A 25,810-nucleotide genomic window follows, 5' to 3' on the forward strand; every position below is an offset into this window, starting at 1 on the left:
TACTTCTGCTTTATTAATCTGTAATAACTCTTGTGTTTCTTATATTGGACCTGGAAGCATCTGGGTGTTTTCACCTCTCTTTAACTAAGGTAAAACTTGAGTGCTCATTGCTCCTGATGGGGGCTTAGCACCTTGCTGGACCCCTGCTCCTAGCACACAGTGAGAGGGAGGCAATTCCTTCCTACAAGTTGCTCCTGCACAAAGCAGAATAAAATCTAGCCTAATGTTTGTTAATCCATAATAGTCTGTCTAAGTCTGTTTACTGAAAAATACTGTGTGGTTTTGTATGGACAAACCATCTCTGTCACTGCTAATATTTGCTGTTGCAAACTGTTACTGCACAGCTCTGGGAGGGTTTGTCCAGTTTGATGCTGATTTGTATGGTGAATGACAGCTTTGGACAAAATCCAAATCCTACATTAATATTAATTTAAAACTGATGTAAGTTAATGGAGAAGAAACAATAATCAGCAGTTAACAACTGTAGTAAGCTCTCCACTCTAGCCATAGGATTTTCATTTCAAAGATGTGTCATAGGCACTCGACATCACATGTTGTTTAAAGAAAGGGAGTTAATTCTTTGCTGAGTTATACTTATGTTAAGGAAAAAATACAGAAAAGTTATGGGCTTGAAAGTGCTAAGAAAAAAATAGAAAGGCTGTTTAACAGCTGTTTTATGGGGTTTTTTTGCAACAGAAAATGAGAGGCTGTCAGAAAAGTTCTGAAAAAATATTCTGAATACTAATTTTAGTTTGAAATATGCATGTAACATCACAGTATTTTTATGAAACTGTAGCTAAAGGAAGTTAATGACTGTATAACCTGTTCACTTGGTGCGTTTACTTACTTCTATTAATTAAATGTACTTTGTATTGTGTGCCCCATTTATTACATTCTGTGTCATATTTGCTGTGACTGCTGGGGATGGGTTATGATAAAGTCAGAGGCAATGAAGATGGGTCCTCATCTAACAGGTGCTCCACTCCCTTTGTTCTTTGTATACACATATTCAAATCACATAAGGCAGGGGACAGGATAGGACCTGTTAACTCATTGCTGATTTCCCTAGCAAATAAACCAGCAGCTGCAGGTCCAAGCCCTGGCTTAGTGCTGAGAAGGTGGCCTTTGTGTGGGACAGGATGCTTTCATGGAGCCCTTTAGCCAACTTCTTTTGGGACTTACAGTGCAAAATATATTTTCTACTTGTAGGTAAGAGACAGTATGAATTATATTTGATTGTCATTGTGGAAATGTGAATTGGTTCTATAAGATTTATCTTTATAAATTGAAAGGTATTTCTGTTGCATTGTTAGGTGTTTCATTTCAAGAAGGTAGCCTAAAAGCTTTTCATCAGGTAGTGGCACCTTGTTTTATAAGTGAAACTAAAGTTTTAGCAGCTGAACAAAAATGGGTGCTATATACAATCTCTGTAAAACTTGGCATTGATTAAATATGCATAATCTACATGTAAAACGTAGTTATTGATAAAATAAATACTATTACATTTTATTGAGTAACATACACATTGTGCATTCTTTTTAACCAGTAAGGCTGGATGAGTTCTAAACCAAAGATTATACAGAAGCTGTTTCGCACTTGTTTAAAAATTTGAGACAGCACTGATACATTATTTTTCACTTCTTTATTATTAATTAGTTTATTATTTATTAGTTTTTATAACATCTAAATGTAATTGGTATTGAAACTAAATTAAGCTTTTAGTCAGCTGAAGAATATCTCCCAATTAATACTGAATTTGTTTGGTGTCTGGGTGCAGTTTTTGTAAGTCTGTTTTATTTTTTTATCCATGCAATGAATAAAAAATAGATGTTCTATGTACTTTGACAGAAATATCCTGTGATCAAATGTTAGATAAGCTTATTTCTACAAACTACTGTAATTACCTTCTCTATATTTAATTGTTTTTGTAAATGTCAACAGAGGAAATGTATAATATTACAAACATAGTGCATCCTCTAATCCTTCATGTATAGAAACAACTTTACTTTTATCTTTGTGAACCTCGTAGTTCTAGCTTATTATAGGGTCACCTAGTTTCCTTGATTTTGAGCTCAATACTTTTTCAAGACTTTTGGCTCATAATGATTGATGTTATATATGATGATGATTGGATCTCTTCTTTAAAAATGAAAAATATTTGATTGATAAAGAGTAGTGATTTTGTGCTTTATCTGCTTTACCACTTTATTGGATATTTTTCATTAAAATCCTACAAGAGTTATTGTCATGCAAGCAGAGTGCTTAGAGTACAGGTTTATTCACCATGAAGTCTTATATCCTTACCCAGATATACACATTTTCTAGTAAAGGAAGTGTGCTGCCCATACTTCATATCATGATGATAATCAGCTACAATGGAGACATGACACAAAGGCCACTAAAGGCATTGACCTCAGCAAATAAAATTAAATCCTGTAACAAAGCTCAGTGGGACTTTTTCTTGGGCAAAAAAATCCCAATCCAGGGAAGATTACTCCCAAGTTTTCCGTTATATAAATGGAAGTATAGAAATTGCAGCTTTCCTGGACCATTACATCTGGGTTGTTTGGGGTTTTTTGTTCCATAAATGATCATACTTGTAAAAAAGGAAAAAAAATTCAGTGATCTAGTGACATTTTGCATCAAGTTCAGGAGAGTTGAATGGCTAAATGAACAGACTGGTGAAAAGCAGTTGAGAATCCAAACTCACTTTGACAAGGAGATGTGCATGTTAAACTCAGAGAATGCTAAAATCTTGCTAAGCAGGTTTCAGTTTATGCCATAAACTCAAAAATTATGTCATAGTTTTTTATTTAAACTAAAACTGCAGCCCTTGTTTTATGTCAACAACAATTCTGTTGTGCTTGCTAATACTGGTGATAGCAATGTGAAATGGAAGCAAAGCACAGATCACTGAGCTCCAAATGGAGGTCGTTGTGGTACAGCCCTTAGAATCATTATACAAAAGTTAGGTCTTGGAATTTCATCATCTTGGGAAAAAAGTGTATTATATTTGTGAAGCAGTAGGGATAGGCTTGAATTTTATGGAATTTGGGCCTGAAAAATATGAATTTAGTTTGACACATTGGCTTGATTTTGCTATTAACTTTAATTCAAGGATTAGTGATAACAGCCTCCAGTTTAAATTAAATATCAAGATTAGTCTAATAGAAGTGAATCATGGAACCCTTTAGGCTGGGGAAGACCCTAAAGAGCATCAAGTCCAGCCATAAACCTAACACTGCAAATTCCTCCATTAAAGCATGGTCCTGAGTGCCACATCTACACATCTTGGAAGTATCCCTAGGGACGATGACTCTGCCACCTCCCTGGGTGCCCCATTCTAATGCCTGACAACACTTCTGATGAAGAGGATAGCCCTCTCGATAAAGGATATTCCAGACTGTAAAAGACATGATCTCTGCTAAGACTGGAATATTTCCATCACTGCTCCTGTAAACCCCTAGCCTTTGGTAGAACACTGTTGTCTAATAACTTGCCCCAGTCTCAATCTGCCTTCTCCCTTGCCATACCAGCCATGGGGAAACTCCTATGGAATGTTTGCACTCCACAAAATCACCCCAGCAAACCCACAGAGAGCAACAAGAACTGGAGTTATCCAAAGCCACTCCTGAAGAGGCTGAGGGGAAAATGGCGTTTCTGCCCTCACCACCTCTAGTCGCAGCTAGAATAATTTCCTCAATTGCAGATCAAAATGTCTTTCCAAGACACTACGCAGAGCCAATTTTCCCTGTAAATCAAGTGGAACAAAGTTTATTTGCAGTTTCTATTCCAACAGTTTTTAGCTGCTACTGAAGTATGTTTTCCAGCCCTGATTCTGTTTTCATTACTCTGTTAGGCTGTTACCTTCCATACTGGTGGTCCCAGTCATCCTGGTGCTCACAAGACCTGCTTAGTTGTGCTAAGTTTTTGCACAAACAGATGTGTGAGAAATATTATTTGTTTTCCATATTTTGTTTTCCCTATTTTATGATTGCACTGCTTCTGTTACTGGCGTGTTGTCCAACAGCACAATCATCTATTGACAGCTAAATAAACTCAAAAATTGAACAGCATCCTACATAAAGAATAAGTATATGGACAGATCTTTTAATTACAGATCTCTCTGTGTTTGAGAGATGTTTGACTTTAGTCCAGTTGATCTAAAAATTGAAATGGGTGGTTATGTAATTAGTAGGTTATATTAAACCTATATAGATCTCTAACATTAGATATTTCATGAAGGATTCTACTGAGGAGTTACTCTCTTTTTCAAGTGGACAACAGGACTTTAAATCTGATTTGTACTGTAATGTTGTCAGGGAGTATATTAACATCTGAGAAGTGTTAGAATAACCAAAAAAATATTTAATGTCCTGTTAACCAGAGTCTATCAAGACTTGAAGAGTTGTGTTGGAAAATTGCAAGAATAGCAGGCTACAAATACTGTTAAAAAGGGGAGCAGGTTTCAATTTGATGTGCGTCATCAGATTTAGCTTTTTCATCTAGAAAGTTAAGCATGTAAACATCTCTTTAGTATGTGTCCTCCAATTAAGCCATTCCACATTTTTTCTACACTCTTCCTTTTTTTTTTTACCCTGTTCTCCTTCTATCTCATCTGAACCCCAGCCACTCCTTTGCAAATTAAAGTTCATGCAGCCTGAAGTCTGCAGTCTGGTTCCTCCTTAGCCCCATTAATGGGGGTGTGCCAGACTTTCTGTCAAAGGATTTCACTGTCTTTTTGTATATTTCCCCGTTAGTATTCTGCAGTGTTTTCCTTTGGCTTCCTTGCCATGCCCTCAGAAAAGCTGTAAGCTATCTTTAGCTGAGTGCAATATTGCTCAGCTTTATGAAGAGGGAAGCCAGCCACAAAATTACTTTTTTGGGGTAGATTCTGTACAGCCCTGCTGGTTACACATGAGACAGTCCACTCACACTCCAGTGTACCTCTGACATTAATTACTGCTGCATCTGTAACCACCACTCCCTTTTTGTGTCCCCACCCTCATCTCCAACAAGTTTACTTTGCCATTACCTCATGGCAAACAACTGTGCACTGAAATTTGATGATTCTAACCCAAAAGACATGTACAGACACCACATTATGCTACTGAATTGTTCTTGGGGTTTTTTTGTTGTTTTTTTTTTTGTCACATAACCTAGGAAATTGGACATAAATGAATCTTTAACAATTTCTGTCATAAAGAATAATTATATGAAAGTAGGACATTTAAGAAATAAAGTTAACTCTGCATTATAATAATGAGCAGAGTCACATATTTTTCATACATTGCTCCTTCTGCTCTTCCCTACCCACCCAGCTTCTCCAGGTAGAAACACATTCCATGTACATCAGCTGGGAAGTTACTTTTTCATTGCAGGTATTTGGAAGCCTGTCAAGAACCACAGAATCTCATGTTTGAGGGACCTCAAGCATCATCAAGTCCAGCCAGAAATGATCATTAGCACGAAAAGGATAGATGGTGCATGGTGACAGCGTTGTGTGTTATCCAGGGCAGTGCGTTCTCAGTCCCAGTGTGTTCTTATCCAGTAGCAGATGGACTACTTACATCAGTTTTTACATTTCTTACTTATAAGAGGTTGCTTTTTTCCTAGGTTTTTTTTACCACTTGCAGTGTACTTTTTAGCAGTTTTGAACACAAATCTGAGCAATCAAACCTGCAGCTAGTGTCAATTGGAGTTACATCTTTAACATACCAAAATGTTTTTATATGTATTTTGAAAAATCGTATCCTTCATATTTCAAATTGATCATCCAAAATGAGTCATTATTTTTGCTGTTAATTTTCTCTGGGCTTAAATTTTTCATCTCTAAAGTCCTATCAGTAAAAATAGTGTTGTGAGATCAGTTCATTAATGTTAATTCTTTACATCATTGCCGTTCTCATGAGTGCTATGGAAAAGTTAATGTGAAAATCAATCACTTAGTTCCAAGACTAAAGTTTTAGTAGTGTTCTATAAATATGTCTTAGGCCAGCACAAGGAAAAATTATTTTTAAAAATGCATGAGAAGGACAATGATTAACCAAGGAGTGGCCTTTTTGCATTGTAATGGAGACAGAATTCTTGGAAAACAGAATTAATCATGTAGCTGAAAATTTCACTTTTGTGCATATCAACAGCAAGGCTTAATTCTGGCAATCTCCTAAAACTGGAATTAAACAAAGTTTAATTTAAATACTTGCATTTTGCAAGCTTTGTAATGTTTCCTGAATTTAGTCTTACAGGTACAGAGCAGTCAGCAGCAATAATTATATATAGTTTTAGTCAAAATTCATGATAGTGCTTGTCAGATTTTTAGTCAATTTCTTAGTATAACTGGCAGAGTACCTAAGAAGTCCTCTGCAGCTGAGCAACCCAGAAAAAATCCTAAAAACTGAGTTTATAATCCAAGATTCTTAGACAGTGTAAGACATAGAAATACAAAATATTTTAAAAGGCAGATATTTTATACATTAAGGTAAATGTACATTATCTCATTTTTGTCAAACTTTCAACAGTGAAAGATCCTTCCTTTGGCTTTTTTGTATAATATGAGTCTAGAGCTCTGTAGTTAGATGCAGCACCAAGGTCAATGAGCTCTTGCCCCTTTCGTACTTAAAATCTGAGTTATAACCATGTAAAAAAAATGTGGTTTTTTCACTCTAAGAATTTCTCATTTGAGTTTCCTGGGGTTTGCATTTGTGTTTTGAGTTTGTTAATTTGTTTGTTCTTTCATTTTTATGCAGGGATTTGTTCTGCCTTAAAGTTGACAGTACCATCTCATACCATCCATGGTATTGAGGGGCAACCACTTCATCTTTCTGTTGACTACAATTTCAGTGCTACAGCTTCTGAAATCCAGATAATTTGGCTTTTTGAGAGGTCTCAAAGTAATCCAAAATACTTGCTTGGCTCTGTAAATCAAAGAGTAGTTCCAGACTTGGAATACCAGCACAAGTTTACCCTTATGCCACCAAATGCATCTTTGAGGATTAACCCATTGCATCTCAGTGATGAGGGCAATTACATTGTAAAAGTAAATGTCCGTGGAAATGGGACCATAACTGCAAGTCAAAAGATTCAAGTAGCTGTTGATGGTAAGTAAGTAAAAGATAGTATCTTCATTTTGAAAATAGAATTACAATAGTTTTGAAGTCCTGGTTCTTAGTATCCTTTTACAGTGGTGTCTCATTTAATGCAACCATACATGAATAAATGCAAACAACTAAGTTATGTTTTTTCTACTGCTGCTGGAGGGAGTACTAAAATATGTAATCTTTAAAGAAAATTAATATATTGATTGGTGTTTCTATATCATAAATACTGAAGAGGCATAGAAACATTTAATATTATATTAGACATTTGACAAAAAATAAGATTTCATAAGTTTCTGCTGTGCTGTCATGAGGATGCATTGAATTTCAAATAGGCTTTTTCCCTGAATAACTTTATCTCCTGTAGCAAAGAGGAGCCATTTAACTCCCAAGCCCATCCCAATCTGCAGACATCCTCATGACAGGTTGCCCAGATTTCAGTGGTGCCCAGTGTGGGCAAAGCTGTGGGCAGTCATGCTGAGAGGTCACACACAGTGGGCAGTGTCATGCTTTGTGCTCTTTTCTTTTCTGTGATTTGTATATGAGGCAAGAGGCCATGGTACACATGACTGCTGCCTTTATCCTAATACCAGTAATATAAGCAGTCTGGTTTTATTTATGTCCCATAACAATTTTTACAGTCACCACCTGAGAATATGGCCTTCTTTTTTAACCTTTAAGTGCATTTAAGAGAAAAAATTTGAAATATTAGTAATTTCCAGAAAGAATGATGATTTGAATCATCTTGGCCATGAAGACTGTAATAGAATGGCTTGTCACTTTAACAACTCTTCATATCTCTTTATTTTACAGTTCCAGTCACAAAGCCAACTGTACACACTGAACCATCTTCAGGAGTAGTGGAATATGTAGGGAATATTACCCTAAAATGTACTGTGGATAGAGGTACAAGGGTAGCTTACCAGTGGATGAAAAATGGGAAGCGTCTTCATGCTGGCCCTAATTATATCTTTTCATCAAACAATGCTACACTTCTAATTGTTCCTGCAGTAAAAGAAGATATTGGGAATTACAGCTGTCTGGTATCTAATCCTGTCAGTGCAATGGAAAGTGAGATAATTGCACCAACCATATATTGTGAGTATATGAAATATTCATTATTATCTTTGTATGAATTATTTTGCTGGAAGGAGTGCCTCCAAATATGAAAACAGGCAGAAAACAGTGGAGTCAACATTGTATGTGAGCTTGCATTAAAAATGAGCTTGTTTGTAATAGCTCTAACTTAAGACAGGATAATAAAATTGTTCAGTGTTGTGTAGTTCTGAAGAGCAGTCTCAACTGCAGAATTCAAATAGAAACTTCAAAATTTCCACAGATATCTTCAGATGTGACTCAAAGGAAAGAATAATGAGATCATTATACATGAAAATGTTGTTATAAATGAAGACACAAATAGTATCAAAAAGCTAAGCACCAGGAAGTACCAGGCTGAACAACTCATCGTAGTGGGTTTCCTCAAGATCGTTTGAAGTCCAGTCCTTTTTAATACTTCCATTAATGACACCAGAAAGAAGATAGGGAGTACCTCAATGAAGTTCATTCATTACATTAAACAGGAGGATTGAATGACTTTGACAGAGTAATAGAGCTGAGATGAGATTTGCCAGTAAAAAAAGTAAATGGGCATGCCCTTTCAGAGAACAAAAAACATGAACTTCTGCTGATAAGATCAAGATTTATTAGAAAAGGCAGTGACCCTAGGGTGATTGAGCTATCACAAGATATCTATGAACTGACAGCATACTTCAGGCATGAGAAAGACATATTAATTCTAGGGGAGTGGGAAATGGATTTCCAACAAGGAAACAAGGGGAATACCAATGGCACACAGAAGATAACATGTGCAATACTTCATGCAGTCCCTGCAGATCCCAGAATGCTGATTTTGAACTGGAAAGAAAGAAAGACAGAATGAAGAAGAGACCCAAAGACCTCAGTCAGGCTTGGCAAAATTAGAGCTGAAAGTTATTGCATTCCACATCAAACGGGAAACATGAGGGAGCAAGAAGAGTTGCATAAAGACCATTTTTGACAGAAGAATAAACCATAAGGTGGCCAGATATTTTGACTGGAAATGAAGGCACCTGAGAAACTGATTGAGTTGGAGGAAACAAAAGATTGATTTAATCACCATCAACAATTATACAATAAATCTTAGAGCCTTCTCATTTTGGTCCATGTCAGGAATTCCCAGTGCCTCCTCAGTTTTCAAGTAGCACATGCTACACATATATCACCTGCTATGCTCTAATCCTCCTGTCCTCAGGGGTCTAATTATCCTTCTCAGAGGAAAGCTGAAATTTGAAAAGCCAGGACCTACTTTGCTACCAGTCCTATTCAGATATAGCCAGTTTATCCAGTGGCCTGATATGGAAGGGAACACTGCAAGGACTGGAACTGAATTCCTGTCAGCCAAGGGCTGGTGCTCATTCCTGCTTTCCCCAGGCTCTGGCAGCTGGTAGGCAGCCCATGCTCAACTTGTTATTTTTGCACTACCAACATATTCAGGACCTACATCTCTTATGTCTCTACCTCCTATATTTCCTCCTCCTTTCATCTCCTTTCATTTCTGATTGTCTATTCTGCTAGTTGTTCAGAGATTTTTATTATAACTTGGAAGAATTCATTGGATAAGGGGATGACTTGCATCTAAAGTATTGGGGGAGGGTCTCTACACTGCAGCAGGAGAAGAGAAAAAGACTGCCTCAATTAGCAAAGATTAATAAAGACATTGTTAAATATAAGCTGATATAAGCTTATGTGTAGCTTGTAAAATTGACAGCAGTGCAGACTTGAAGATAAAGAAGCAATTGCAGAGTTCTAAGCGGGGCAAATATTAATTGAGCTTCCATCTCATTAGACAGAGGAATCATTATAAACAAGGAAATAACCAGCACTGATAGAGCTTTAACTTATCATTACTGTAATTTAAAAAAAAAAAATCAATCACATTCTTTCCTCAAGGTAGCGCATTTTTATATGCCTGTCACAATCTCAGCTCACTTATGTGCTTGAAGTGCTAAGAATGAGACCTGAAGGTATATGAATGCAGCTCCTCTACTGCGTTTCTCACTTTAATGAGTTGTGAATTGGCCTTGTACAAGTCTGTCTTCAAAGAATACCTACAGAACTTGGGACACTGTATCCAGCCTGACACCCCTTCCCATGCAATGAAGTCGGGTCAGGCTAGAAAAACATCTGCCACCCTTGCTACCTTTCAGACATCTCTGGTTGTTGCACAGCCATGTGAGATTTGAATTTCTGACCTGTTATTTCAAAAACACCTTGCTACCTTTCAGACATCTCTGTTTGTTGCACAGCCATGTGAGATTTGAATTTCTGACCTGTTACACATGGGTTTGTCTCCAAAGCACTGATGGCACTCAGGTGTCTGGGATGTCCCAGGTGTCTGGGACACTTGCTCTGACAACATGTGTGCCCTTCAGTCCCAGCTCTGCTACTGCTTCCCCCCTTCTACCCCACTCAACTACATGCATTTTTCAGTAAATTTGAAAAATATTTCTAAGTTCTAAACTAGAAACCTGTTTTTGACCAACTGTTTACCAGAATTTTAAAATCTCAAAGTTACTTAAGTGTTCACATTTCTTGAATCTTTTGCTGTTTAAATGGTTGTGATATACAGCTTTATCAAAAATTGAGATCCACTTTTTCTCCATGTGGATAAATATTATTGTATATGCATTTTATGAATGTCCTTCATCAGAACTGAGGGTTTGCTTTGTGTATAATACAAAATCTGAAAAAAGGTATTAAGAGCAAACAACAACTGCTGAAAGACTGCAAATACCTGTGGTATTCTCTATATCCAAGTCAGTGATGAGAGTTGGGGTCTTACTTCCTGAGCTATATGAAGTCACCTAATTTGGTTCAGCCTCTGCCTGCAGAAATACTTTGTTTCCTAGCTCCCAGTTGTCAATAACAATCCAGGCCAGGCCCCGGGATCTCTCTCTGCCATATGTCATTGCTGTGGGGGAGTTACTGGAGGTGATAAAGAAAAGGTCGCTCACGGTAAATACCTGCCATCTGCTTGGAAACTGTAACAGTCTCGTAGTGATGGGAGCAATTGGAAATATTCCCATGGAGCAGTAAATTGTTACCCAGAAAGATTGATTTATTATTTTACACATCATTTAGTTAACGGGTTTTACTGAGACAAGAGGCAGTCTTCTGTAGAGAACAATACTGGAAAGGGAAAATAGAGCTGAGGGATCCATGAAGGCTGTCATTGTGAGTTGTTACTGAGTATGAAAAGTGGTTTTTAATTCATGTCTTATTAATATTATCCTGCTTCTCCATTAATTATTATGCTAATGCAGCCTGGAATATGGCTATTGCAGTTGTGTGACTCAGAAACAAATTATTTCAAGACTGGAAGAAGCTGCTGTCCTGTAGGCTGCAACAGACACTGTTGTACTTATTCAGCAGACTAAGTGGGCTTTTCTTCCTCAAGTCTTCAAAAGATAGAATATACTTAGTTCCAATGAGAAAATGGTTAATTGCCTACTTTTCAGAATCACCCTTGAGGCTGTGTATAACTGTCAGTTACCCGTTGTTTAGGGACCTTGATGTACACTATGCCGGGAGAGGCAAAATACTACTCCAGGCAAAGCAGAAGGGTTAACCAATCCTTGTGTTGACTTCAGCAGGAGTGCCACTTTTCCAATTTTGCCAAGATTTGGCTATTTCTTAAGATAAGCCCTCTGGTTTTATCCAACTTACTTCCCCAGCCAGTGTATGTTAGTGTTTGTATAATGATTTCTTTCAACTTGCAGCTTCCATCAAAATATAGTTTTCAGTGTTATCTCTTTATGCTGCACAGTTCTGATGCTGATAGAAAAGCAGAACTCAGTTCTGATTCTTTTGCAGGCTGTGGCAAATCACCCACTACAGTGGAGCATGGAAACCAGTCAGCTATTCTTACCAATAATTTCTGTTAACACATATCAAAGTCATATTACCTGTAAAAATAAAAGCTAATTCTCCTTAGAAGGAAGAACCACTGAATTGCTCTGAAAAGTGAAAAAAATATGTTCCTGCATATACATAGTTTGTAAGGGGCTTTAATTCATTTAGGAAAAATGTCAAAGGCCAGTACATCCCTTCTTCTTTCAGATCTGAAAACAGGGGAAGTAAAGACCTATAAGAGGTGAGCCCCTGTGAAAAGTTCCCCTTTCACAGAAACATGCAGCCCAAGTGAGGCTAGCCAAGCCAAAACATAAAAAAGGCAAACAGTAAATAGAAGTGTATATTAGAGAGTGTTCTAACATGGTCCTGAATTTCCTGGTGGGATATAAAGTCTGAAATATACAAATGTACAGTTTCATGTAGCAGGGATTTTCCCCTTCACACCCAGCTACATTATCTTAATTCTTCCAGACAACCACAGAAAGGTGGAAATATTGTTAGATTCCACTGTCTGGAGTGGGCACAGCACTGTGCCTGTTTTGTGCTACACCATTCTGTATGAGGCAGCTTTACTGATCTTCAGGGATCCTACCAAAAGGACACTCTGCATATTTTCTACTTTTGCTCTGTCATATTAGGTCTGTGCATTTTTGATTATTCATGCAAGTCTTCAGGTAATTAACAACATTAAAATGATTAGGGGTTTTTTGGTTTTGGGGTTTTTGGTTTGTTTTTTTTTTTTTTAACTAGAAAAGTTATTTAATAAGGCACACTTCAATTTTTATATTCTCTATGTAAATTTCTATACTTAAATAACTGTAACAATACTTTTAACATGTAAAGATATAAAAGCCCCAATGATCTGAAATGTTCTAGTAAAACCAGCATGAGAAATATTCTTATAATATTTAAGTATATTGTTTCCCTTCTCATTTTCCTGTGCAGGTTGCACCAAAAATACTCATCTGCTCAATTTTTTGAGTAATGAACACATGACTATAGAACAACATATGCTTCTTCTAATTATATTCAGAAAAACAACCTTCAGCACAAGAACTTGCTTTTGAAAAAAGCGTAATTACAGTAGTAATTATTTAAGTATTTCAGATTTTTAATAATTGAAAGTATTATTTAGTAATACAAATCCACTAAAATAGGGGAAAATTTCAAACTTATTCTAGTAGTCATTTATGGAAAAATTTTTCTGAATTCATCTAAGGCACACCCCACTCAATATTATACCTGTAAGTTAGTTCCCTGAATAATTTTTATATTGTAAATTATTGCAGTGAAGATAACGTTATGAGGCCAATTTGTTCACTTTTAAATTTGTAGGGAAATTACTTATGCCAGTAAGTTTGGCATTGAAATAGAAATCAAGTATGCCTCTGAAGAAGACATGCTCCTTTACTTCATAGAAATCAAAAAGATTTCAGTTTTTATTCTTTTTATCATATTGAGAAATACATAGACCCATGCTTTTTCTTTAAACAGCAATTAGACCAGTATTAAGTGGGTGTAGCCTGAGCTAAGCCTAGCACAGATCCAGTTATTGAGCTGAAAGCCTTTTCACTGAAATGACTGAATGCCAGCCATTCTAAAGGATAGTCTAACTTAAATATTCTGACTTTAGATATACACTTCTGATTAATTTTTAATTATATACTTTGATTTTCATTTTCTCACTGTATTTCCCTTTTTTCCCCAATGCAGATGGACCTTATGGACTTAGAGTCAAATCAGACAAAGGTCTGAACATAGGGGCAGTGTTTACAGTGGATGTGGGGGAAGTTGTACTGTTTGACTGCTCAGCAGATTCAAATCCACCAAATACTTATTCATGGATTCAAAGGGATGACAATAGCACTCAAGTAATCAAATATGGACCCCATCTGGAAGTTGTATCTGATAAAGTGTCCCAGAAGACAATGGATTACATGTGCTGTGCTTTCAACAATGTGACTGGAAAACAAGATGAAACTCACTTCACAGTTGTGGTTATGTCTGTAGGTAAGAAAGTAGCATTATTGTTGTAAAGTGTAACATCTACATGGATGCCTCAGAAAAAGGAAGTCATTCTCAGAATATGTATTGAAATTTAGGTCTTGCTAAGAATATAGTAAAGGGGCTTTTGGATATTCTGTGGGATACAGGTTTTACTTGCTGTATGACAGCTTGGAACACAACCCACCAAGACACTGAAGTTTTGTGTGATTTTATTACAATTTTCATGTAAATTATTTCCCTGTCATATTTATGAATCTCTGTATTGGTTGGTGGGTTCTGAAGAACACATACCTTCATTGCTCCTACAGTATAACCTCAGCTCCTACAGTATAACCTCAGCTCCTGCATGATTGTGTTTAATAGCAACAAAGCAGTTTTTCAGAAAATCTCCAGAAGCATAGAGCAAAGAACAAGATATCAATGAAGTCTGATGTCTCTTCTCAATGCAGATGGGTACAAGTATTTCTAGATAAGGAATATATGCTATTAATGTTCAACGAGAATGACTAGATTGCCTGTTAGAAAATCTAAAAAGGCAATTTCACGTAGGCTGAGCAAAGAGCTAACAAATTTGTTAGTCTGGTAAACAAGAAGATATGTCCACGATTCAGGCTACTTACTGATTCATCATGAATCCAGGGCTTTCAGTATGCTGGGAAGAATATGGATTGCAATTTCATAGTAAGAATATTGCACTCAAAAACTAAATATTGTGGTTACTAGTGAAAGAAAATGCAACCAGAACTATGTGTTTATAGAAATAAACATGACCTTTCTCCAGGAAGTTCATGTAAAATATTATATTCAACTGGGATTTCCTTTGAAAGGCCAAAAAGGAGGGAAGACTCCACAGCTTCGTAGTTGGTTTCACTTAAAATAATAGATTTCCTAATTACAAATATTTTACTTACGTCTTATTAAAACATTTTATCCTGTGTATTTAAAAATAGAAAAATATATTTTCTCCCCTCTGGAGCCATATTCTTTTTGATGAGTGTTTATTCAAATAGCACTAAATGGAGATGTCAAGGCTACACTTTGCAGAGCAGCACTGACTGTTTCTAAGAGGTATAAATTCACACACAATTCATTCTCAGCAATGCTGCTCAGGCTAAATTCTCACTGCAGGTGAATAAACATACTAAGCAAAGACTATGAAAATTGTACATATTCCTTTTCCTTACTCCTATAATCCTAGATACTGAGGATAGACTATGGCATTCAAAATACTGCAAACCCCATTTGCAGTAGCAACAGGAACTCTGATGTTTCAGAAGACCTTACACAACTTCCCCATGGGACAGAAACTACCTATATGGCGCTATAGACAACTGCCTAATTAATCCTAAAAATTATCTAGAAAACCGTTTTTTATAAAAGTTACAATTATATCAATAGTTGCACTAAGTTGTTACCCATTTTCAGCCAAGATTCTAAGATGAGGTATCTCATGTACACCAGTCATTGGTCAGTTCTCAAGGTTAGTCAGTTTGAATATGTTGAATGCATGCAAAGAGCATGTCTTTGTTTTCTGCACTGATACATCTATGGAAATGTGATTTATTGAGTCTACATTTGAATTAGTCACTTTAAGGAACAATTTTAAGGACTCATCTGATTCTCCAGCATTTGGGCTTTTTCTTCCTAAGGAAAGCAGTACACTGAAGGACTATTTAAAAAATTTGTGCAGTTGCAGTGATTTATTTTCCCGTATCTTTAAGACACATCTGTCTAGAAATCCTCATATTTAATCTTCATGAAAACCACTGCATATGTAGCCAGTGCAATGCCAGTGAATTGCATGGAGCTGTAAGTAGATATAAGCAGGCCTCTGCACAGGAGTTCATTGATTACTGGAAACACATCCAGCTAAATAATACACATTTTAATTGTACTAGTAAATCTGGCACTAGCAAATATGCAACATTAATTTACCTGTATGGATTGTGACTTATCCTTTAATGACATGAATTCTGCAGAATTCAGAGCAAAAGAAGGAAAGAGTGCACAAGCAAATATGTCTGGCATTTCCTAACTTTCACGTTCTTGTTCTTTGCAACATTTTCCATGTGCTTCTGGGTATGTAATTATATGCAATTTGTGTATGTGTTGTATCAGAAAATCCTGCTGGAAAAGTCCTGCTAATGCATATCCCAGCAAAAGACTCGAACAAAGGAAAGAAATATTTTGAATATATTTAGATATGAATACAAACAACGTGGTGGGGTTCCATCCTTGGAGGTGTTTAAGGAAAGACTGGGCATAGAACTTAGTGCCATGTTGATCTTTGGTCACAGGTTATACTTAATGGTCTTAGAGGTCTTCTCCAGCCTAACTGACTCTGTGATTCTGTGAAGATGTATTAGTTTCAGATGTGGTTTGATAAATAACCAGACTGTCAGTCAGTTATTTATCAGTTATCTAAAAATCTTTACAAAAAGTCAAATTGATGTTTTGTCTTCTCCTGCTTTATATCCCAACTACTAGGAGGATTTCCCTCCAATCTAGCACAAGTTGCTCTCTCATCCTCTTTTTTGGTAGTTCAGAGTCTCTATACCACAAGTTATAATATGCATTTTCTTTTTTTGATGCTCTAATTTGTGGCTTACATTTACTAAATTCCATTTAGCTCTAGGCACTAATCTGCTTTGAAGTCTTTTCTGATATGCATATCATTGCTTTTTCAGTTCGGGATATCTGTGGGGAAAAATAAATGTTACCCATTCAGACGACCCAAATTTTGCATCTGTTTTGTATCTCTGTGCAGGTTTACTGGTTTCAGAATAATTTTTAAAGATGCATTTTTCAGTATTACTGTAGCACATTGTAAAGAACAAGGAACTAAATACAGTACTCATCTTCTTTGTCACAGGGTTGGAAAAGCTGGCCCAGAAAGGAAAATCTTTGTCTTCTCTTGCAGTAATAACAGGAATTTCATTATTTTTGATCCTAGCTATGGCCTTTTTATTCCTATGGAAAATATATCAGCCTCATAAAGGTAAGTAAAAGTTAAACACAGTCCAGCTCTTCTTTTGGACCCTTGGAGCAAAAAGAATAATTTTTTTTTCCTTCTTTTCAGTGATACAACAGAAGCTACAGAGCAGGTAGAAAAACAATTCATCTTACATCTAAAAGTACTTTCCATCCAGAGAATTGCATTTTATCATATTAATTTTCTTTCCTTGGCTTATGGCGTCAAACTGAGAAATATGTTTATGTTTTCTAGGGCAGAGGCTGATTACAGAAAGGCACAGGCATTTTCAGGTAATGCTAATGAAATAAGTGTTAGCATAAGGTCAAAATCCATTCCTGAAAAAGAAAAATAGCATCACAAAATACAGGAAAAAAATAAAAGGAAAGTAAGAAAGGTGTGTTTTTATGTTGGGTTGCACACCTCTATGATAGCTTAATTAAGATAAGACCTAAATAAGAAGTCAGCATGTGTTTAGCTCATGTCTGGAGCTCATAGCAGTATGTACTGTTGTCTTGAATTCTACCTATTAATCCCAGTATTTTGGGATTGGAATACCTGTATTCCACTGTTGTGACCAATATGACTTAAATCAGTGTTGTTTTGGGACAGCAGTAAGAGGTGATACACCGTGAGAGAATTACAACTGAAAATGTTCATGGCATTAGTTGTTATCAAAATCATGGGTTAATGACATTGCAGTATACATATATACTGCATATATATATATACACACATATATATACATATATATACACATATATAACGTTCTGTCATATTCTGTACTGCCTTTCTCTGTGTTATCAGGCACAGAGTGAGTTCCCGGTGCCCAGAGTGGGTTTTTTTACTGCCTCTTTTCCCTCCACAATACTTCCCAGCTGATCCTGTGCAGGAGATGCTAGAGACCAGCCATCCTTTGGAAGGATATCATTTTTATTCCCATTCCTTTCTGCCAAAGCATCAGAGCAGACCAGAAACTGCTACATGCACAAGTAGAGGGAGGTATATGAAGCTTAGGAAGGTAGGACATTCACCTGAGCACAGAGGGTCCATCAAAGTGATATCAAAGGATAGAAATTCATCATTGCTTTTAGTGCTGCAACCTTTGATGTGGAATGGTGCCCAGGTGACAACCAAGAGCCTCACACCTCCTGGATAGTGGGAGGGTAGACTAACTACACCTAAATACAAGCTGTATCTGAAGTCCCAAATAATAATGTGGCATCTATATGTACCATGTTCCCTTTTATTTTTCTCAGAATTGTAAAACATTCAGGTGATACTGCTTCACTACACTGTGGATGTGTTGAGTTTATTTATTCAGCCTTTTTTTCTATGGGAAATGAAAGTAAATTGGTCATTTTAGCCTTCCAAAATAGAGAGTATGAATGTCTCTATCAAAATTGTTGCTGAGGTTAGCAAGAGGCTCCTCACTTGGTATAAGGCATGGGAAATCACCAGGTACCGTGCACACCATCTCTGTAGCTGTCCTACCTTGCTCCACACCAGTTTAGGAGCTCGGTAGAGAAGTGGTCTAAAGCAGGTCACACAAGCAGTATTCAGGTGTTTTAAAAATTAGGGCAAAATACTTTGCCAGTCATTATTTTCCAGGTCCATATTACATCTCTTTTTAAATCTTTGTTCTAATTTTAGGACATGAAAGTGCTTTGGATGATTTTGGGATATATGAGTTCATCACATTTCCAGATCTTACCAGTGGCTCCAGGGTATGTGATTTTATATCATAAACATCCAATTTCTCTTCTATTTCTCTAGATATACTAAATATCTGTACCAGAATCCTTCTGTAGGTTTGCTTCTGTTGCTTTTTACAGATGTGTGCATGACATCATATTCATGGCTATTGTTCACCCAGTACTTGCTCTTTCTTTCCTGTGTTACTAGTTCATTACTTCGTAATCAACATAGTGAAGTAAGGAAAAACCAAGCTCTAAAGACAGCAATCTCCATTCAACTACCCTACATTAAAAGAATATTAGTCATGTTGGGTAGTTGAGTAGCACTGAGCTACTTGTGTCACACAGGCAAGCCTACTATTGCTTGATGCCATTTTCTCCCTTGACCCTAATATTTCTGCTCATGCAACATTCAGCCCTGGCAGTGCAGAAAAGTCTCAGAGGTTATTTAAAGTGTAAATAAAAGGAAAGTCTCAGCTGTATGTCACAAAAAGTATTTGGTTGGTTTTGTGCATTGTAGGGTAGGAGTTAAGCATAGGAATTTTGCTAGCAGAAAAGAAATCCTGCAACATTTACTGCTTCCTTGCATTGTCTTTGCTGACATTACTGCATAGCAGCTGGAGACCATGCTGATATGACGTAAAAGGACAAAAAAAAAAAGATTAGACAGGGCCACAAAATTTAGGGACAATGGTAAACCTGAGAGGAAAGAAAATAAAGATTTGCCTTTGCTAGGGAAAGTTGCCAGCAATGTAATCTTGTAACTTTGGAGAGCATCAGTCTGGTCAGGTAAGGGAGAGCTATTAAAGCATGGTCACAGGGTCACATTGTCATAACCTAATTTGTTCTTATGATTAGTACTCATAATACATGATGTCAAAAAACAGTCATAGATTAATTTATCTTCTCTGATGGAGTTAGATGTTTGAAATACACATTTATAGTGCTAAAGTGCTACTGCAAATGTTAGTGGAGAGGACAGACTTTTACAGCAGCAGAGATAAAAGACTTTTAGAAAACAGAGCAGCTGAACTGCTTCTTTTACAGTTTGTGCCAGTAAGAGCCTTGTTAAGTTTAAAGATAGGGCCCTAGATCATTACAGCCTTAAGCTTACTTAAGCTTACTATGATATTGTACGAAAGAGGATATATTTATATTAAATAAATTCTTTCCTTGTGAGGATGGCGAGGCAAGTGCAAGTTGCCTCAGTTGCAGATGCCCCATCACTGGAAGTGCTCAGAGTCAGACTGGACTGTGAGCAACCTGCTCTAGTGAAAGATGTCCCTGACTATGGCAGAGGGGTTGGAACTGGATGATCTTCCAACCCAAACCTTCTATATCCCTTAAGCTGATCATATCACAATATCACAATCTTGCAGGATCAGGGCCTTAGTAGGTCAGGAGGGATAAAGCAGTGACGAGAATGACAGGATGGATGTACAAGCAATGAAATCTACTATAATTTCCAGTAAATTTTCAAGGAACAGGAGAAACTCCACTCGTTTATGTTCAGCTACTCAAATGTATAGCATTGCAGGTAAAGTCGGCATTTGATCCACTGATTCATTGTAGTCAGCAGAGAAAGGGGAAAATAAGAAAGTGGAGATAACAAAGAATTAGAGGTTGGGTATAGGCAGAAAGACTGGTAATTCCTTATGGATGTAGAGTCTAGGTAAATCTGTTGTCATGACATAAGAGGAAATTAATACACTTAACATGCTGAACAATCAACATTACTTGATTTATGGAAATTCCATGCATCTCTCTTTCTTTGACAGGCTGGTGGGAATATTATGCTGAACCCATGCACTGAATATTTACTGCTTTTTTACTGTCTGTTCTCCTGCTTTTCTCTTTATTAATTGTTTCTTTCTTGACTTGTGGTACCTTAATATAAAGAATTTGCTGTATTAAATGCAAAAGCTGCATCCTAAATCTTTTAAGGGGCTAAATGAATTTAATACTTGCCTTACTATTAATGTGACAAGAACTTACTCAAAATGAAATCTAAACTAGCAGAGATTATGCATTCAATCCACAAAAATAGTTTTGATGAAAAGTTTAAAAAATAACAAGTTACATTAACAGTTTAATTTCTGTTGAAACTTTTCATATTTGTACTTACAGTAGGAATACACTTTGTTGGTTTTAGGTTTCAAGCCACTCTGTTCCTGGCCCTGACTTTGTCGCAGGCCAGGATATGCTAAGTACGGTTTATGAAGTTATTCAGCACATTCCTGAGCAGCCAGAGCAAGACCACCAACAGTAAGTTACAGACTGTGTTCACTCACATGGTAGCTTGAAGACAAATACTTTTCATCCAGAACAATTTGCCTTTTTTGATTCCACTGAGAGGATTATGCAAGGAAAGATAAAAGCTATCTCAATTCCTCCACCATTTCCTATCCAATCCCCTACTTTTCCTCAAGGCTGCAGTCTGTTGTTTCATTACATCAGTTTTGTTAAAGTGTAAAAAACAAAAGGTGAGATCTTCAAACTCAGCTTCAAATTAAAATTCCCACTTAATTTAATAGGGCACTGAAACATCAGCACTTCCTACTGAATAGGTTAAATATTCAATCCAAGCAGTTTAATTGGTAGCACGGCCTCCAGACCACTCAGCCATGTGCCAAGTAGAGTTAGAGTCGGGGTTTTTACAATGTTGAAACTGGTCGGTTGAATAATAATCAGTGGTTGTTAAAATAGTCACTGAAATACTAACAGAGTACTACTTAAGAAAGCAGTGTCTCTAGAGCAAAAGAATTCTTGTTGTGTGGTACCCTGGCTGGGAACTCCACAGAAACACTTTTGCTGTGCTCAATACCAGGAAGGCCACAGAAAGGAAGGCAGCGTTGTGCTTATGTCTTGTAGACCTGGTTATGTTCAAATCACCTCCTGTATCTCACTTCCTAGCATAAGAAGGGTGAATACACTAAAGTTTTTGTAATTGTGGTATGGCTACCTTAAATCTATTGTGAATATAGTCTTTCTTACAAATTAAGAACAGCACACAAGACTTTATTTGGTAACAAGTGTATTATATCTCATTTTCCATGGTTTTTTAATGTGTTTGGTTTCTTATATAGTTGAAAAGAAAAACACACACCCTTAACAATATGCTAATCAGTTGGCTGAGTAATCACAATGTTTATGTGACTGTATTAGCATGCAGTACTTACACTACAAAAAATGTCATTATATCTTAGTTTATGTCTTCAACTGTGTGTCCAAGTTATGTATGTAAACATGCAGCCATGCTTGTCAAAACAAGCTGGTCAGTGAGAAAGCAACACTGAATTGCTAATGATGTTTTTGTTCTGCTCAGAATTTTTCACTTTGAACCTTAAGATTTTTAAAGCCAGATGTAAAAAATACCATTCATAAAGTACTTATTTTCTTACTCTTCCTCTTATATGTCTTCCTTCTCAACTTTCTCACTGATACATGACCCCTCTGAAAAAAAGCAATAAATACAACAAAAAGGTAACTTGAACTCTGTAGCAGTTCAGATTTCAACTTCAACTTTGCAAAACATATTCTGTAGTTGTAAAGGACTCTTTTGCATAAACCAATTTTGCTGCTCTTTTCATATTTTATATTTTGAAAAGGAAACAGGAAAAAATTTTCACTAATAGCACAAAAACGGCTAAGCATGATACTGGGCAAACTACTCAGATTAGAAAGACCACATTCATGAATTTTCCAATTCCTGACCTGCTGAGAAGGAGCACTCTGAGTGATAAATAAATAAGGATGACTAATACTGGTGCTTACAGCAGGATGCTTCCATTTCAGTATAAGGAAGAAACAAAACACCACAGAACAGAGAATGAAGCTGGGAAAGTGATTGCAAACTCCTGTAGAGCAAAGTAATGATTACTTGTGGTTGAATCCCACAGACTCAGTATGCAGTCATCTGTAGAGCAATGAGCAATATTCACAGGAAAAATGATACAAAACTTGCCTGCACTCTGTGGCAGGAATCTCTCTTTGTACAAAGCAAAAGAACAGATATTACGGGAGCCAAACAAATTTGTTAGTTAAGTGATCATTTTATTCTTATTCCCAGTTCTTCTAAATGGAACTGCTGTGATTTCACAAATTTATTAAAATAAATATGTAAAGAAAAATCAGTCAAAAGCAATGCTTAATTCTCAGATTTACAGTTTGAGAATCTTTCAAATCCTGTCTTTGAATGTATCTTCACCAGAATTAGCTGGTGTTCTCTCTCTTGCTCTCAGAAATCCCAGTGACAGTACCAGCAGATTTGCAGACTAGCCAGTGCCTAACACCTGGCATAGCTGGTATAGCTTTTTCCACTTTTCAGCATGTTTTTATCAGCCTTTTTATCCTTTCATCCACACATGCACATACACCTTTGACAATCTAAACAATTACAAAATGTTTATGTGCCCCAGCTCTTAAAAGGTAGAAAGACTACTGAAAATAATTAAATTCTTTAAATTTCTTGGGTTTGGACTGACAGGCTTATAACTTAATTGCAGTCAAAACATAAGGTGAGATGATAGCTGGCTTTGCACTTTGACATTCATATGCTTCCAATAGTTGCTTTTCACAGCAGTCTTTTGCAGACTCGCCTCTTCTGCACTTCCAAAGAATCAAACGGAAAACACAAATTCAGATTTTGAGGCAACTGTTCTGCTCCATCTCTGGGATCCACAGTTACAGGCAGTTACAGGATTGTCACATACTCCAGTATTTCATTAAACAAATTCTTCTAAGCCATTTTGGTTTGATTATTTTCCCACCCTTGGACTTTTTTTTAACTAAATATAAATTCTCTGACAAACTGAACAGGAAGGTTCTTCCATGTATGGGAGAAATCCAATGATGTCTGTCAAAGCTAATGAGCGAGAGGTTTAGTCAGCTTTTACAGATAAATATGGACAGTTCATAACTGTTCCACTAAAAACTGTTTGTAACTTAGGTTTCATTTTCACTCCAAATGAAGATAATCTTGCATCACCTTCCTCTCCTCTCATCCATACTGTTTCTCTCATATCAGTAGTTAACCATTTCACAGATTTCTGCTCTGCCAGCTGTTAAAGCAGAAAGGGTACAAAGCCCTGCCAGGCATTTCCGCAGAGGGTTGTACTGTGGACAGCACTGTCTCAGTCCATGGCTACCACCACCCTTTAGCAGGTACATTATTGTTATACAATATGAACAGCTATATACATCACCATATTGTATGATATTGTATCATACAATATGATACAGAAATATCTGTACAGAAAGAGCAGCAATGCAGGATGCCATACTAGCCGTTATGTTATTTATGGCTCAAACCTGTGCTGTCTTTTAAAAACTAGACACACTATGCATACTAAAAATTCAGTCAAAAATTAGTGTTGCACAGATCTTATTCAGGCTGAAGAATTGTGTTTAGAACTTCTGTTTTGCTTACATGTTTGCAACAGTTCTTTTAAAGAAAAAAAAACAGCATTGTGGACAAGTGTTAGATGTATCTATGTGTATGTTCTTTCCTAGATGTATATGAAGATACAGGAAGAGGAAATCAAAGCATCTGAAAATGACAAAGTTACTTCTTCTTTATAATGTATTGAAGGAAATGCCAACAACTTCAAGTGTAGCAAAGGCTTATGCCATCTTGTCTTGAAATAGCAATTTTTCTTCAGACTGAAAAACTCTTCTCTTGGAGTGGTCCAAATTGCCCATTTTTTAATTTTTTCTTTCTTTTTTTAAGTAATAATTCCTCAGAAAATAGGGATATTTAAATTCTTTTTTTTTCCTTATCAGTGAATACAAAAGACAAAGGGCTATCTTAAAAATGCACTATAAAACCTACAACTTTTTTTAAAAACAATCAGCAGAAGCACAAGAAGGAACCAGGCCCAAGATGCCATCCATGCTTGTTTTATTTTAAAAATAGCAAAAAAATATCAAACAGAAGGGTTTTCTTATTTGGGTTGACTTTCACAACAGAAGACCTCCATACTGGAATGGAAAGTAATAAATGCAGTATGTCCGATTGCAAAATACATTTGGGGTTAAGAATAAAGTAATTCTTTTAATTCATTTAATGTAACATAATTTTCAAGCATAGAAATGGATTTGTCAGGCAGTTACAAAAATGTACATATGTATATTATTCAGAATAATGTGTTCTCATTAAATTCTGTTTCCTTTGCATTTGAAATGGTTTTCTATTTGCTGCTGAAGAGCCTGTTTCTTGTTGACTAGGAGAGTAAGTAATATTCAAGTTATTTCCAAAAGCTGCAGGAAGTTCAGGCTATTTGTACATTAAAATAATTCTCCAGTGCAAATGAAACTGATCTTACTCTGTTTAAACAGTGTGCTACAAGCAAGTCCCTTTGGAAATAGAAGAATACTCTTCCAGAAGTTTCTGTTATCTGGCTGCTGAATCCTGCAGGAAAATTCACTATTATTTCCACAGGGTCAGCTATTAGTTGGTGTCAGTTAATTGCAATCAGGGAAAAGAGGAAATATGAACTGAATTAATCTACAGGGGGAAAAAAGTTACTTCAGGGACAGTTAATTATGCATAAAATCTTATGTGAGTAATGAGAATGCAGACAGTGAGCCCACCCTTTAAGACAGGCTGTATGATATTATTTAAAGCACTCTGTATTAAGAAAAATAATTTACACTTATTTAAAATACCACCCTAATCCATATTTACTAAATATTCTTCCTGTCTCCATCTTTCAAAGATGAGGAAAAAAATAGCATGGTTTTCAGTCAGCACTCATTTCCACAGGGTCAGCTATTAGTTGGTGTCAGTTAATTGCAATCAGGGAAAAGAGGAAATATGAACTGAATTAATCTACAGGGGGAAAAAAGTTACTTTAGGGACAGTTAATTATGCATAAAATCATTACTGTGACTAATGAGAATGCAGACAGTGAGTCCACCCTTTAAGACAGGCTGTATGATATTATTTAAAGCACTCTGTATTAAGAAAAATAATTTACACTTATTTAAAATACCACCCTAATCCATATTTACTAAACATTCTTCCTGTCTCCATCTTTCAAAGATGAGGAAAAAAATAGCATGGTTTTCAGTCAGCATTCTGATCTTGT

At 36.4% G+C, this 25,810-nt stretch overlaps 1 protein-coding gene across 2 annotated transcripts; it reads left to right on the plus strand.

Moving 5' to 3' along the window:
- The first annotated feature begins 1,076 nt into the window (after nt 1–1,076).
- Nucleotides 1,077–25,028, plus strand: HEPACAM2 (HEPACAM family member 2). Of its 2 annotated transcripts, XM_039710203.1 has the most exons (10): nt 1,077–1,209; nt 6,750–7,100; nt 7,911–8,195; nt 13,761–14,057; nt 16,927–17,052; nt 17,134–17,158; nt 17,281–17,318; nt 18,679–18,752; nt 20,875–20,987; nt 24,234–25,028. In XM_039710203.1, the coding sequence occupies exons 1-10, from the start codon at nt 1,140–1,142 to the stop codon at nt 24,241–24,243; spliced, it is 1,389 nt and encodes a 462-aa protein (XP_039566137.1). In that variant the 5' UTR covers nt 1,077–1,139; the 3' UTR covers nt 24,244–25,028. The 2 variants fall into 2 exon arrangements, with proteins under 2 accessions (XP_039566137.1, XP_039566144.1); XM_039710210.1 differs by lacking the exon at nt 24,234–25,028 and having other exon boundaries at nt 20,875–20,991.
- Nucleotides 25,029–25,810: the final 782 nt, after the last annotated feature.

This window comes from Passer montanus, unplaced genomic scaffold (assembly GCF_014805655.1).
Source record: "Passer montanus isolate IOZ18808 unplaced genomic scaffold, ASM1480565v1 scaffold10, whole genome shotgun sequence".
NCBI lineage: Eukaryota > Metazoa > Chordata > Aves > Passeriformes > Passeridae > Passer > Passer montanus.